This window comes from Sciurus vulgaris, assembly GCF_902686455.1.
Source record: "Sciurus vulgaris genome assembly, chromosome: 12".
NCBI classification, from domain to species: Eukaryota; Metazoa; Chordata; class Mammalia; order Rodentia; family Sciuridae; genus Sciurus; species Sciurus vulgaris.
In genome coordinates, this window is record NC_136473.1 from 26,234,988 (window position 1) to 26,250,143 (window position 15,156).

A 15,156-nucleotide genomic window follows, 5' to 3' on the forward strand; every position below is an offset into this window, starting at 1 on the left:
AGAAAAGGGACTTTTTATTACACTAGTGATGAGGAGAGATCTCAGAGTTCCAGGAATCCCTACTACTCTCCTTCAGACTGTCAGGTTCTAGTTCCAGGCAGAGTACCTGTCTGATTCTTTCAGGTAGACTCTCTCTTCTTTATGCTATGCCCCAGCAAAGAAGTGACCAGGGGTAGAAGATATTACCTACCCTCAAGATGTTAAAATCACACTGTTACCAGAATAGCAGGCCCCACTGTAAGAGTCAGAATAGTCTCTCATGGGTATTACATGACATCTTCTGCTCCTTATGTATCCCCTGCTGCTGGTTAAAGGGACTGGGAGTCAGGAAACACCACAGCCGCATACCAGCTAAGGTCATGCAGAGGGTTTCAGAAATTGCTGGGCTTGTCACATATACAGAATTCCAACAGCCTCTGCTTCAGATCTTCTGATAATTTCTCTCACTGTGATGGAACAAAATGATACCTTGGTACCATTTGTAGGATTATAGTATCTGTCCCATGACATTTGAGTTCTTTTCATAAATAATGAGCATTTCAGAGACAGTGGCACAGAGAAAGTGTGCTGCCTGGTTCGTAAAAATCACAAGCCTGTCATCTGGGAGAAAGTAGGAACTAAAAATTCAGACAGAGAGATAATATACAAACAGAAAATGGCCAGACTGTATCACCAAGGAACTGTGACACCCAAGTGCTATATCAACCAGTCCAAGAAACCAAATCACAGCCTTGGTAGTAGTCAGAATTGAATGGTCAGGATTTGATTAATAACTGGGATCGTCCGTTTATCCTTGTCCCTGTTTCTAACTTAGGACCAAATATGGAAATCAAATATGTCGCTCAAACCATTCACCAAAGATGCTATTTCTAATTAGTCCACCAGCAGCTTCCCATGCCAACCTCCTCCAATCAGAGCATACCCAAGCCTCCCCTTTCCCCAGTATTTTTCCACCCCTTTACCTTCCTTTGAGTCTTCAGCAAAGGCAAATGATAGTGGCTGACACCCTTTGTGTAGCAAACCAAATAATTAGCCTCTATTCTCATTTGGGTTTACTTATTTGTTTTGGTTGTGTCTATTTAACAATCAAGATCATAGCTTAGGATTGCAATGTTAAGGATCTAGAAAAAAGAAATGTACTACCACCTTTGAGGCTTCTGAGTGATCCTAAAATCTGCCTGAAACGTGTGCTCTGCAAACTTCACACTCACCAAAACTCTCTCCAAACTTCCTCCTCCCTCTGCTTCATGGCTCCAACCATAGCAGAGAACAATGCACAGTCACAGAGTGGCCAAGCATCCCAGTTTGTACAGAACTATCCCATTATTAGCACTGGAAGTCCTAGATTCCTGGAAACTCCTATAGCCTTGGGCAAACTGTGACACTTGGTCACCTGCAAAACTCTCCAACATGCTACATGCTGTTTCAACACTCAGCCATTATAGAGGCAATTCACACTGCCGGGAATGGCCTTCTTTCTTCCCAGTAATAAGTTATTGAACAAGCAAACACCTCTCAATCAGCTAAGCTCCTGCCTAAATACCCAATCCTGGGCAAAACCTCTTTGTTAACACTCCAACCCCCAAACCCAAGAGGGATTCATCCTGCCCTCCTGCCTGGCACACCATGATACACATTTTTGTACATGCCTTACAGTACATGGATGATCTGGTTAGAGTCTTTGTACCCTCCAACACTATCAATTCCTGTACAACAGGTGCTATGCTGTCGCCTCAAAGCTGTCACCATTCCAAGTCCACATTTGTATGTTTCATGAGTGAATTAGTGGATGAGTAAATGGGTTAGTTACTAAATTAATAAAATGAATTTTTTTTAAGACCAAGAGGTTGAGATTGAGATAAAGAGAAGACATATGTATAGTAGAAGTTGGGCACATTACAAGAAATAGATTCATTAATCCCTCTCAACTACCCATATAACTTATCTACCTCAATCTGGGTGGCGTTGTCCTGCCCATCATCCAGTAGCAGGTCTGAGAAGCCTCTGGGTTCTGGAGAGTCTTGGCCCATGCTTGCTCGGTTGGTGTCTACTGCCTTGAGAGGGTCCAGGTTCCTTTTCCACCTGTGGCTGTATGCCTGTGAGTCCACTTCCACCTCCTCTGTTGTTCCAGGGAAGGCCTGAGCAACCTCATATCTCCAATCTGAAAAAAGAAGCAAACTATGTTACCTCTTGGTATCATATACATACTATCTACTAGTGAAGAAGGAACTTTGCTAGTCATTAGAATAGGCAACCCACTTGCAACAGTGAAATCAGCTCGCTTACAATATTTTGAGTTGGCCTGATCATCCCTGAGTAGGATGCATCTCAGGATGCACCAGAAAATGTGACAATGGTTAATGTGCAGATCTTGCAGAGTTCCTAAAATAGGTGCACAATTCAGCAATGTGTATTTACTTCCTTCCCTCACGCCCTGCACACATGCACTTCACAGATGTCCTTTAACTGTTCTGAAAAGCAAGCTAGAATCCAAACAAAAGAAAGAAATTAAGAGATTTTGAGCTAATTTGAAAATAAAAGTCAAACCTTACCAATTTGTAAGCTTACATTTATTTCACATGATTTGTGCTGGTATGCAAAGAAAAAACAATGTCTTTGAATGGGTTAAATAATATATGGCCTCATCTTCTTGTAAATGTGCTAACCTGCCCTGTAGTTTACAAGCCAGACTTGGTTCATTGCCTAACTCATTTAATAAGCAACACCCACAGGAGTCATTGGAATCTCACTTGTTCATTTGTGCTGTTCTCACCTTGGGATCTTGTCAGGATGGTAAAGGATGACAGTGATAGGCACTTATAGAAATGGATGGGACGGCAAGGAGATCAAATCACAGAGGCACTTTAAAGCCATCTGCAAGGACCAGCCTACTGACCCAGCTCAGTCTGCCACTACAGGAGGGAAAATTAGATTTAATCATCACTCCCAGTCTTTCATTTCAGTAGGTCAGCAGGGGAAGGTGTACCACAAGGATTGAAAATTCAGTTTCTGAGCAAGAAGAACAGCCTTATTCTATGCAACCATTACCAAAAGATGTGAATTGACAGGCTTTATAACTGGCCAGATACAAGTTCAAAAAGGGCTAAGAGAGAAGTGATTTAATTATGGTCAGGACATTCCCCTCTATACAAGAACATTCCAAGAAACCAAGGTGTATTTAACGTAGCTTTTCATATCATTGAATCGGCGATTTAGAACTCCAGTAACTAAAAGTTACCACTATCACTTGCAGGCACAATGGCTGAAAATCTCTCCCTTTCAACTCAGGTGCTAATAATTCTTCTAGACATAGAGGACAGTCAAAGGTTTAGCAGTGAACCTCAAAGATCTCTTACATCCAGAAGCCTTGGAGGATAGAACCAGAGGAAAAAAACCTACCAGAGAGTCTCCAAAAGAACCACAAGGACCAAAATAATTACAACTACATAGGGAGAAAGTCAAAAACCAGAGAAATACTGCAGTGTGTTCAATTCACTGAGCTGTACTCTAAATAAACCTGCATGGGCAAAGGTTTGACACTTGCCTGGCATGCCCAAGGTCCTGGTCCAATCCCCAACACTGCCTTAAAACCAAAACTCATGTACAGGAAGGGTCTCACATGGTTCCCAGCCTCCCTCCACTTAGCTCAGTGCACATGTGATATCAATATTGTCATTGTCATTCTAGAAAATGCTTCTTTTATAACACTCTTGTCCCCGCTGGCCATTGAACAGTACCTTAATGTTCATCAAAGACTGAATGAGTGAATGAATGGAAACTGCTGACAGTCTCTTTTGGAGCAAGAATCACAGTACCAGACAGAATTAAGTAATGGAAAATCTACCAAGATTAGGAGACCTGGGCTGGGATTCTTACTGTTAGGTTTGCTGGTTGTGGGCTTCAACATAATTTAGCAAACTCTCTGTGCTTTAGTTGCCCCATATTTTAAAGGAGAATGAAAATGTCTAACCTGCAAAGTCAGACAGCATTTTCTGAGAATGTGTCAGGCTCAAGACCTATGATCTTAGGCGCAGCAATTTTACGTGCTTTATTTATATATCCTTCCTCATTATCAAAAATATATGAGGCAACTCACAACAAAGGTATGCAATAAAATTTTAAAACAACCAGAGAAAACCTCCCAGTACAAAACCAGAGTCAACTTCGGAGACACATTTGACTTGTATTCAGGTTGGTGGCTCTCAGTTACACCTGGGGGACAAGATGACACCTTTGGGTGTACCAATAGTCATGAAGGGACAACTGAACACTGAGGTAGAATCCCTGTTAGAATGTTGGTCTTGATAAGAAATAGTAAGGAACATAATGCAGTAAATGAATTGAACTGCAACAGACAGAAAACTAGATTTAAAAAAATACACACAGTAACACAGGATCTCTACAGTGAGGAGCATGCAGAACTCTAAAGTGTAAATGAAGTGAAAATATACCTAAATCTCCAAGAATTTGTCTTCATTAAAAATCTCCAAAAAAGAATTTCAAAGTAACTCTTGGTTTCTTTTATTTCACTAAAAATATTTTCTTCTTTTCTTTCTTTTGCGTTTGGGCCTCACTATGTTGCCTAGGCTGGTCTTGAACTCTTGGGCTCTTAGGATCCTCCTGCCTCAGCCTCCTGATTAGCGGGGACCTCAGTCATGTGCCCACCACCCTTACCTTTTAGTTTCTTTTAAAGAGATGTTATTTTCTGCTTTCTGATATTAATTCTATAATGTTCTTTGGGGTATGTAAAACATAGGTCAAAATAGTTCTTTCTGTATCCTCCATTGGCCTCACCTCAGGCCCCAGAATCCTGGCCTGAGCAGAAGCAGATAGAATAAATAACTGTGGAGGAAAAATAGATTCTACTTCTCAAGTTCCTCAAATCCTCCTTTTCACATTTCTCTCTGTCCATTTACTCTAAAAACAACTACAAAGAAGCTTCAAAACCTAGGAATGATGATTTCTTATTTACCATTTAAGTTGAAATCCAAGAATTCTGATTATTGCGTCAAACACTTATTTTTGGAGCGAACATGCAAACTAAATCTTCAGCAGGATTATTGGGGAGAGTGAATTTAGAAGACAGGACTCCTGTATAAAAGAAGGAGTCATGGGCTGGGGAGATAGCTCAGCTGGTAGAGTGCTTGCCTTGCAGCATAAGGCCCTGAGTTCGATTCCCCAGTATCACAAAAAAAAAAAAAAAAAAAAAAAAAAAAAAAAAAGAAGGAGTCATGCTTACTCTGGTACTTTCGAGGTTGTTCCAGACTGCTATGGGCTTCTTTTTTGTCCCATTGTTTAACAATGGTTCCTGATTTTTTTTTCTTTTCACCATTTAATGTTTAAATGATTATTTTGGTTTATGATGAACATATATTGATTGTACATACTAATGGGGTTCCCTGTGACATTTCCACAGGTGCCTTCACCATGCACTGACAGATCTTGCTTGCTTGTGTGGCTGTCCACTGACAGAGTTCCCAAGGGTCTGTTGGCATCCCTCTATCATCCACATGTTTGCTTCTCCTAAAATCTGCCACCACAAACTCTGAAACCAATTATTTGCTCCCTCTAATTGTGTTTACAAAGAATAAACAGGAACTTAGGAAGGGCCTGGGAGAATCTGTAATGAAAAAAATTCTGAATGTAAGACCTGGCCTCTGAGAACATCCTTTGGGTTGCCATTTTAAACCTAATTCCATTTCCCTGGTTATGTTATGACTAGGCTAGGTTTCTGGATCGTGCATAGAGGAAATGTTACTCTGTATTCATAATTCAGTGTACAAGGCTCATCAAGACTGAAGTATGAAATCGGTGTAGATTCAATCCCACTTTGGAATGACTTTTAGAGAACATAAAACAAGTCAAAGTGGATGTTTTACAGAAAGATTTTTCTATAAAGATAGAAAAATCAGAAAAAACCACAAGCATGATTATCTATACTGAAAATTGGTTTTCTGCATGTCATGAGTTTTCAAATACATGAAAATATTCCAAATTATTCTTTAAATCAGCACCAAAATGAATCATTCAGAAGCAGGACGAATGGATAGATGGGATATAATTTCCCCCTTCCCAGCTGTAGAGAAAACCAAGGCAACAGGAGGGCTCGCTGAGGAGTCTGGTGGAACAGATTGTTTGCTTTCCGTCTACTGTATGTTAATTAAACCAATGATGGAAAACCTTCAAAGATAATTTTCTCCAACATATTTGCTACAGTTGTTCATCAGATAGCTCATGGTAAGTGTATTTAATGATTTCCATTTGGATATAAGCAAAGCTTTAAAAACACATTTCTATACATATAATATATGAATAGATCTTAACACATTCTTGAGACATTTGATTTGATTATATTAGCACACTGTTATTGAAGAAGGTGCTTCGTTATTTTTCCAATAGAGCACCATTACAAAACAACATAATGTCAAGTTTATCTGAGAACAAGAAACTTATGTGCATTTTCATAATGTTTTTGGAAATCTTGAGGTCTCATTTGTGCCATTATGTGCTATAAAATAAAGCAAAAGGGAAGAAAGTTGTGATGGGCTGAGTATATTTATTTTTGTTTGACCCTAGTGATTTTATTTAAATGCCTTGTATTTTTAACTAAAATAGTTATGTATTAAAAATATCTGACCCTATTTCTTGACACCTGACTATGAACTATATGCATTATATCCACATGCCAAACTACCAAGAAGTAGCTGCATACATTGACATGCATCTCAACTCATTGCTATGCCACCTTTTGAGAGACACTCTGTTTTGTACTTTACAGGTGAACCAAATCACCATTGTGAATCCTCTGCAGAAACATTAAGCCCCCCCCATTGAAATCAGATTTACTGCTAGATTCATCTGAGATCACATGAAAATATTTGGCTAAGGTAGACTGCCATATGGTTTTGCATCTCAATTTATTGCAGAACTGAAGAGAAGATTCTATAAAACAATTATATCTGTGGTTATGTTCATTAATGATCTGTCCAGCCAAGTTGGACTTTGAAGTTTTGACAGCATTACAGAGGAAGGTAACTGTAGTAGATAAGCTTAGAGAACGCTTGATCTAGAAGGATTGGAGGTTCTGAGTGGGACCTTGCTGCCATATGTTATTAAAGCTCTCCAGGACATTATTGTGCTTCCTGGGTCCTCCCTATCGACCCAACTATAAAACACTTCAGGTATTTGCTCCAGCTACTTTTCTCTTTCCACATCACAATGTAACATTCCCAGCACACAGAATTTCTCAATAACCTCATTACCAACAATGAACATAGCTACCTTTGCATAAATGAAAACTGTCCCCCACCCCCAAACCTTTGGTAAATCTTTCAACTCCTTCAAGATCCAGCTCAAATATTGTCTTTTAAATGAACCGTCCCTTGAAGAGCTAACTGAATTTTCTCTCATAATCCAATAACTCCTTTCACCTGACTTTTAAGACATGTTTATGCCTACCTACTTGAATATGAGGTTGTAGGGAAAGAATTCACATAGCAGGCCTGAGACTCGCTTGCTTTAGGAAGGCCTTTTGCATGGTTGGCACTGGACTGACTCCTAGGAACTGAGTCTGAGAGAGGGTCCCCAAGCCTTCCCCGCTAGAAGTGCCTTGCTGTACCTGAGTCATTTGGGTACATAATATCATATATCTGCCTTCCTTCTGGGAGTCTGGAATTTAAGTACATATGTGCTAGACAGAAAGTAACTGTGTGAATAACTCCAAATAAAATCATGAGGACTAATTTTATAATCAGCTTCCTTGATAGACAATATTTCATGTGTGTTGTCACAACTCATTGCTGGAGCAATGCATTAGAAATACATTCCCGTGTGCCTGAAAAGGACACTTAGATATGTGCCCTGGATTCCACAGACACTATCCCAAGGGCCTTTTATCTTTGCTGATTTGGCTTTGTATTCTTTGGCTGTAATAAATCAAATCCTGAGTGTGACTACATGATGACTCTTGGAATCCACTTAGTAAATCACCAAATTGGGTGGGGGTTTCTTGGAGCCCCAAAAATGAGATGTTTTAGAGTAGTGACTCTATCTTATTCATGTTTTGGGGTGTCTGATTGGAACAAGTACAGGCATTGGCATCTAATAAGGGCCCAGTTTTAAAATAATAAATCAATGAATGCATGATTGACTAGGTTCAAGACAGGATCTTTAAAGTTTACATATGGTATCACTTTCCTATTTAGTGCCTTCAACTGTGTTTCTGAGTAATCAGAGAAAAGAGTGGAAGAAGGAGAAAATAATGGGAAACAAATCTGTAGATGCCTTTATTGATCTGAGATGAATTTGACTTAGAATGGGTCACTGGCCAGTTGTGTAATGTCCAGCGACACCATAGTCACAGTTTATCATCTCTGTCCTCTTTGGTAATGAGATCACTGAGAAATATAACACATGTCTTTGAAGAATGTGGGCATAGTCCAGAGAGATTGAAATACTATGAAGTCAATGAAAAGAGAACAATTAGAAATTGAAAATAGAAAGTAAGTAGAAAATTACTCTAGAAGCTAGTGTTCAATCTCTCAGGCAGCAGAGAATTAGGACTTTAAGGGCCATGGCCAAGAAGCAAGTGCCCTGCACCCCATCTGCTCTACACCTTTATCCTTCTCTCACTTCAGGTCATGGCAGCAATCTTGTTCATTGTATGGCACATTTTTTGTGAAGAACATTTGGAAGTTTAAGAAAAATATAAAGAAAACAAACTAGAATGTGAAACTCTGATTATCAAGCACTTGATTCAAAATATACACCAAATCAATTTACACTGATAACATTTAATACTTTATAATTTTACTATTAAATAAAATTGTGGACTTTTTAGTTTGTAGGTAACAATAGTAAATTTTCCTATGGGAAATAGAAAACTCAGTCAGTCTTGTGAGTGCTCATTAATAAAACTGAAGACAATGTTAAGGAACTACAATAACAGAGTATTAAAAGTAGAAGAAAACTGTTAACGGTTGAGAACAAAGGTGTTTATACATTGCTTATAATAAATCGTTAATGATAAAAATAATAACTGCTATCAGTGAGGGTTAGTAATGTCTCCAGCATGTTCTAACATCGCACTTTACATATGAGGATACTGATTTGTTCTGTACTGTTATATAATCTACCTCTGATCAACCCTTCCCTTCCAGACCTCAATTTAGCAATCTGTCTCAATCCTAGTGATATAACTATCTAAAAGGAAAAATAAATAAATAAATAACAGGTAAAATGTGCCATTGAAACAGCAAAGGTAAGTAAACAATCTAGTAGATGAGAGCAAGTGAGGACAGAAGCACACCAGCACTGTGTCTGAGCACCCTGAGCAAAGTCAGCAAGGAACAGCTACTGATACTGACTATGCATTTTATTATAACTCAAAAGGTTGGGAAGTAGTTAAAAATAATCTTCTTTTTCACTGAGGATTTTTCTACTAACTTCCTAGTGAAATTTTTTTAAAAATGGAATTCAAGTTCATTTCATCACTTGTTTTACCGTGACGATAACTTCCTATCTTATGAAAGAACAATCATCCAAGAAATGAGTATTCAGATAAATCTATCAGACTTAGGCAACAGGGTCATTTCCACAGGAGCTGTAATCTACAAGTAATCTAGACATAGGTTAAGAGCATCTAATTAAATCAGGGGTTCTATCTTTTAATAAAAGCTTTGTGATTGTTCATAGAGAACACTGCATTATGAACCCAAAACCCACATAGAATATTTAAGTATGTAACCTCATACCATCTGCAAATGAGGAGATGCAGCCTTATAACCTTTATGGTTCCTCCAAGTTGTAAAAGTCCATTATTCTACAGTTCAACTAAATGTTCAGTTCTATTTAACTAAATATCTTGCTACCATTCTACTATTTAACTGAATATCTTATTAATATGTTTTAGGCAATTTGCAGTCATATATTAAATATTCTACATTTGTTTTCAGGTTTCCTATTTTATTTGGCAAAATCCATGTATTATGATAGTTTGGTGGTCTCACAACACAGTAAGTAACTGAAACTGGTAAAAAGCTTTACACTTTGATTCATTAGTCATCCTATACCGCCTTTGATTCCTGTCTTGGGAATGGCTCATTTTAAAATTAGGGCCTTTCACTAAAAACTTATGTCCTGATGCATCAAAAGTGTTACTCTGCCAACTATGGGAGACAGAAAATTCTGTAAACAAGGGCCAGTCACGGCCAACAGCCTCTCTCTCGGGAAAATGTGAATATTCTGAGCCAGAACAAGCCAGATGGAATCAATTGTTACAATGGTGCCCGGTGTCAGAGATGATGTCCAAATGTCTAGGGCCCAAATCACTGAGGGCCTTCTATTAAATTAAGGTGGCCAGATGTCTGATGGACTCAATCTCATTCCATATTGTCATTACATCATATTCTGTTTGTGGGGTCAGAATCCCAGATGACCTGCTGTTGAGACTAGACTGACTGAGCCAATGACCACAGATGACAATCAACACATGTGATTCTATCAGATCGTATTTTGCAAATTCTACCTGATTTAAATCACATAAATCAAACATTAGAATTTTAGTACCAAATTTCCATAGGTTAAATGTCCTCTAGAGATTGGTTTGGACTTGGACATTGGTCAGCAATACCTAAAACATTCTCACCACAAAGTTATCTCTATTATCAATATTTTTTAAATGTAGAACTCTAAGGATATAACTATAGGCTAATCACATAGCTATTCAGGGTCTTAAAAGATGATGTTCATAAATAGAAGACATCACATACTCCCAGAAACAAACTCACTGTTACTTTTCTGAAATTTGACTATGTCATTCTCAAGTTTGACCTGAAACAATTTAGTAGTGAACTGGACTTCTACCTGTCCTCAAAAGATAAGCAATGCTCGACATACAATTGAATAACCAAGAGGGAATAACCCCCCTTTATTCACAGGGGATATGTTTTGGGACCCCAGTGGCTGCCTGAAAACCATATCCTATAATATAATGACTTTTCTATCTCTACTAAGCATTTATCAAGCACCATGTTCATTAACTGTTGCAGGTTGAAGTGTAATAGAAAAATTAGCATGAATTTCTTTTTCCTTCTTCATAGTTTCAAAAATGGAAGATTCATTCTTAACATAGACATTAGCATTTTCAGCATATGATTTTTTTTTCTTTCCTTATTAATTCAATAACTTGCACCTTTACACATAAAGGAAGCACTTTACAGTTTAGGTAAGGCACATCCAAATTGCCCACATCACTACTTTGGGCTTTGGGTCATTACTAATTAAAATAAGAGTTGTTTAATCTGATACCAAGATGTAAAGGCTCCCAAGTGATGAATGGGTGGGTAGTATATACAGCATGGATACACTGAACAAAGGAATGATTCACATCGCAGCTGGATGGAAGGATTCAGTGTGAGATTTCATCATGCTACTCAGAACAGCACACGATTTAAAACTTAGTAATTGCCTATGTTTGGAATTTGATAGTTAATATTTTCAGAATATAGCTGACTGTGAATAAATGAAATCATGGAAAGTAAATCCACAGTAATGGGATGATTATGATACCTGGTTAGATAATGCAGTTAGGTCCCTGCTCGGCCTTATGGCCTGGTTTTTGTCCATTATAAATGATCAGATAATATTAGTCATTGATTGTTAAACATTATTCCTGAATAAGGCTGAAAAATAAAACCAGGGAAACAACATTTATAGACCACCTATTGTGTGCTAAGTTTGAGTACACAGGGTAAACAAAATAGAGTCTCAAAAAGTTTAAAAAGTAGTTGCAAACTCAGTGATCACACAAAACACACAAACATAAAAATAGGCATTAAAAATCTCTAAATTAATAAATATCCCTCTTTCAGCTTTATATATGTTTAATAGGCCCACAGGAAAAACACCAATAATTCAAATCAACATTGATACAATGTATATCTATGCAAAATGACAATCACATATAGTTTATCTTAATAAATGCAAATGTATCCTACCAACTGAAAAGAAGTTAGTCTTCAATTTTTGAAAATGTGGGCAAAACCACAAATAGTTCAGAGATGAAAATCTGAATACTAATAAATATATCAAAATAGTAACCATTTTAGGAAGTCCAAAAAAATGCAATAAAGTAAAATCCTTCTCTGCATTCCCAAAGATTTAATGTAAAATTGTACTTCTCAGTATTACATAAGGCATTTTTTAACATGTATCGAACTCTAATGTTATATAATTTAATAATACTACAGGGATTCTACTTTTAACAAAATTACTTCTGGGTAGCTTTCAAGCTTTTGCTAAAAGACTTTAATGGGTGATATTGTGAGAATATTAAAAGTTGTGTTAAAAAATGTGAATATGTACAGGAAACTACTTAAAATTTGAATTGGAAAATAAAAAATATTTATACATGTATGTGTTTGCACACACGCAGCAGGCGCGCGCACACACACACACACACACACACACACACAAATATATGGTAGTACTGCCAGCCCTTTTCTCTGTTATTCAAGATGGCTGCTGTTTTGGGTTTGTTCTTTTAGCATATATACATCTTATACATTTTATACAATCTGTTGCATATTTGGAGAGAGAAAAAAAGCACTGTCCCTGTTATTAAAGGCCACCAACACTCAACTATTCAACCTGATGAAGACTTTCATCACCCCCATGGCTTCCCTTTCCTACAGTTATTTTAATGAGATTTCTAAACTTTACTAAAATGTATTGCTGTGTTCTCACTGTATTATAATTATTGATTAAATGACATTCCTCTGCAAATGACTGTGAACTAATCCAGGGTAAGGGGAGTGACATGTATTTTTTTTTACATCCATGTTCCTTTTTGCTATTACAGTAAATATTCACTAAAACTACCCGGGCTCCCAGCTGGACTGTTTCCCTGGTTCATGGCATGGCGTAGTTGGGGTGGTAGTGTTGTGATCCCCTTGAGAGCAGCTCATGCTTAGGACAATCTTCTTTTTATGCTTAACATTTTTATCCTTAGCTACCTGGATACATGGGGTCATTTCTGGAAAAAATTAGTACTACAAATTTCTGTGCAAATTCCTATACTTTTCTCATCTCTTTTTCTATGTATGCATTCCATCAAATAAAAGATCAGAATTATAGCACTATAACTTCAAAATCCTCTAAAAGGCTCGGAGAGATTAATACAACTAGAGAAAGTAATTTTCCTCAAGTTATTCTACTTCTCACATTTGATTCATATAGTTAATGAAATAAATCTTCACACGATCTTAGAACCATAAAGCAGTGGGAAAAACCACTTAGCTCTGATATCTCAAAATAACTACAAAAAGTTCTATGAAAAAAAAAACACAGGAAAGATTTATGCTTCTAAATATCGAAGAAAATTGTGAGGCAAAGGATTCATAAGTATTTAGTTACAGGGGAGAGTATGTAATTCTTTTTTTCTTTTATTTATTTAAGTTCTAATTAGTTGTACATGAGAGTAGAATGCATTTGGACACATGATACAAAAATGGAATATAACGTCTCATTCTTCTGCTTGTACAGGATGTAGAATCACACAGTAATTCTTCAAACCAAGTAGAATCATTGTTCTTCATATTTAAATTTGGAATACTTTATATGCAAAGATTGACTTACTTGATTAAGTCATTTTTGAATATTTATTGGCAGATAGCACAATTCGCTTAGGACACTTTATGATTAACTCAAGTTAGTGTTCAAGATGAAACACCTTGATGTGGGGAAAAAAAATGTTTCTCTATGTAAACCTACAATTTTGAGTTAAAAAAACAAATCATCTTCCAATTAGTCTCTCTCTTTCCCAAGAATGTGGTAAACTTCAAGCTGAAAATGAGTAAATGATGAGAAATAGAAAGTTCAAGATCAGTACAAATTTAGTTAAACTTTGGTTATTCACCAACTGTATCATAATTTTAATACTGTATTTTAATTCATTGAATTTTACAAGATTTTTTCATTTTTTTTGAAAAAAGAGATATTTAAATTTGAATAGCAATGAACATTCATCCAAATAACAGTGATAAAATAAAGTTCTCAGGAATTTCTCAAATGCCATGAATGTCTGAATTCTGTCACTGCTTTCCCAAATAACATCTCTTAATTGATTTGCATGATTGCATATGTTTATGCTGATTACACAATTTAACTAACATTGTAAATAAACCACAATCAACAAAATTACATTAAAAAAGAAATCAAGACAGTGAAAACTATACTAAAATTAGATTTCATTTTTTGTGATATATTCCTAAAATATACAAACAACCAGTTGTATGAAGGATGAAGCCACCAAAGTGAGATGGAAATTGACTTTTCAGCAGGGACACATCAGACACTTAAAAGATTAGCAGAGCTCTAACTCTTAGAATGCAATGACTTCATTCTTCTTTCTCCTTCAAATTACTTTTTTTATTAGTGTTTTTTTACATATAAGAAAATTCTAGACAAATTAGAAAACTAACTTCTTTAAGTAGTATTACAATATAAATTGAGGGAAAACTCCCCCAATGGTTTCCTTATGTTAGTTCATGACAAAGAAAATTATCCAAATTTCATAAAATAATTAAAACTACAACATCATTCATTACTGGGCAAGCACTCATTGACAGGATGTTGTCAAAGACTACATTTTATATATTTATTATGTTCAGCAATTACGATGGCAATAATTACTTTGTTCTATAAATATGTTATATCCAAGGAGGGATGCTCCAACTCAACAAATCACTGAAAGATGGACTGTCCACAATTTCCATATAGTAACATTCATCCCTTCTATAAACAAAACAAAACAGAAGCACTATTCTATCCGAAAGTTTTTTTTTTTTTTTTTTTTTTTTTGGTGCTGGGGATCTAACCCAGGGCCTTGTGCTTACAAGGCAAGCACTCTACCCACTGAACTATCTCCCCAGCCCCTATCTGAAAGATTTTAAAAACATTAAACTAAATATTGTTTTTCTTCTAATATAAAAATTGAACTATTAAGAATACAACAAAGGCTGGGGTGTGTCTCAGTGGTAGAGCACTTGTCTGTCCTGTGAGAGGCACTGGGTTAGATTCTCAGTACCATAAATAAATAAATGAATAAATATCTATTTACAACTAAAAAATATTTTTTTGAAAAAGAATACAACTGAA

General features: G+C 36.6%; 1 protein-coding gene across 1 annotated transcript in view; it reads right to left on the minus strand.

Moving 5' to 3' along the window:
* PLXDC2 (plexin domain containing 2) overlaps nt 1-15,156 on the minus strand; it is a 412,919-nt gene that overhangs the window by 244,288 nt on the left and 153,475 nt on the right. The window contains exon 3 of the mRNA XM_079107639.1: nt 1,950-2,161. Coding sequence (XP_078963765.1) covers nt 1,950-2,161 — 212 coding nt within the window. The remainder of the gene's footprint in view (nt 1-1,949; nt 2,162-15,156) is intronic.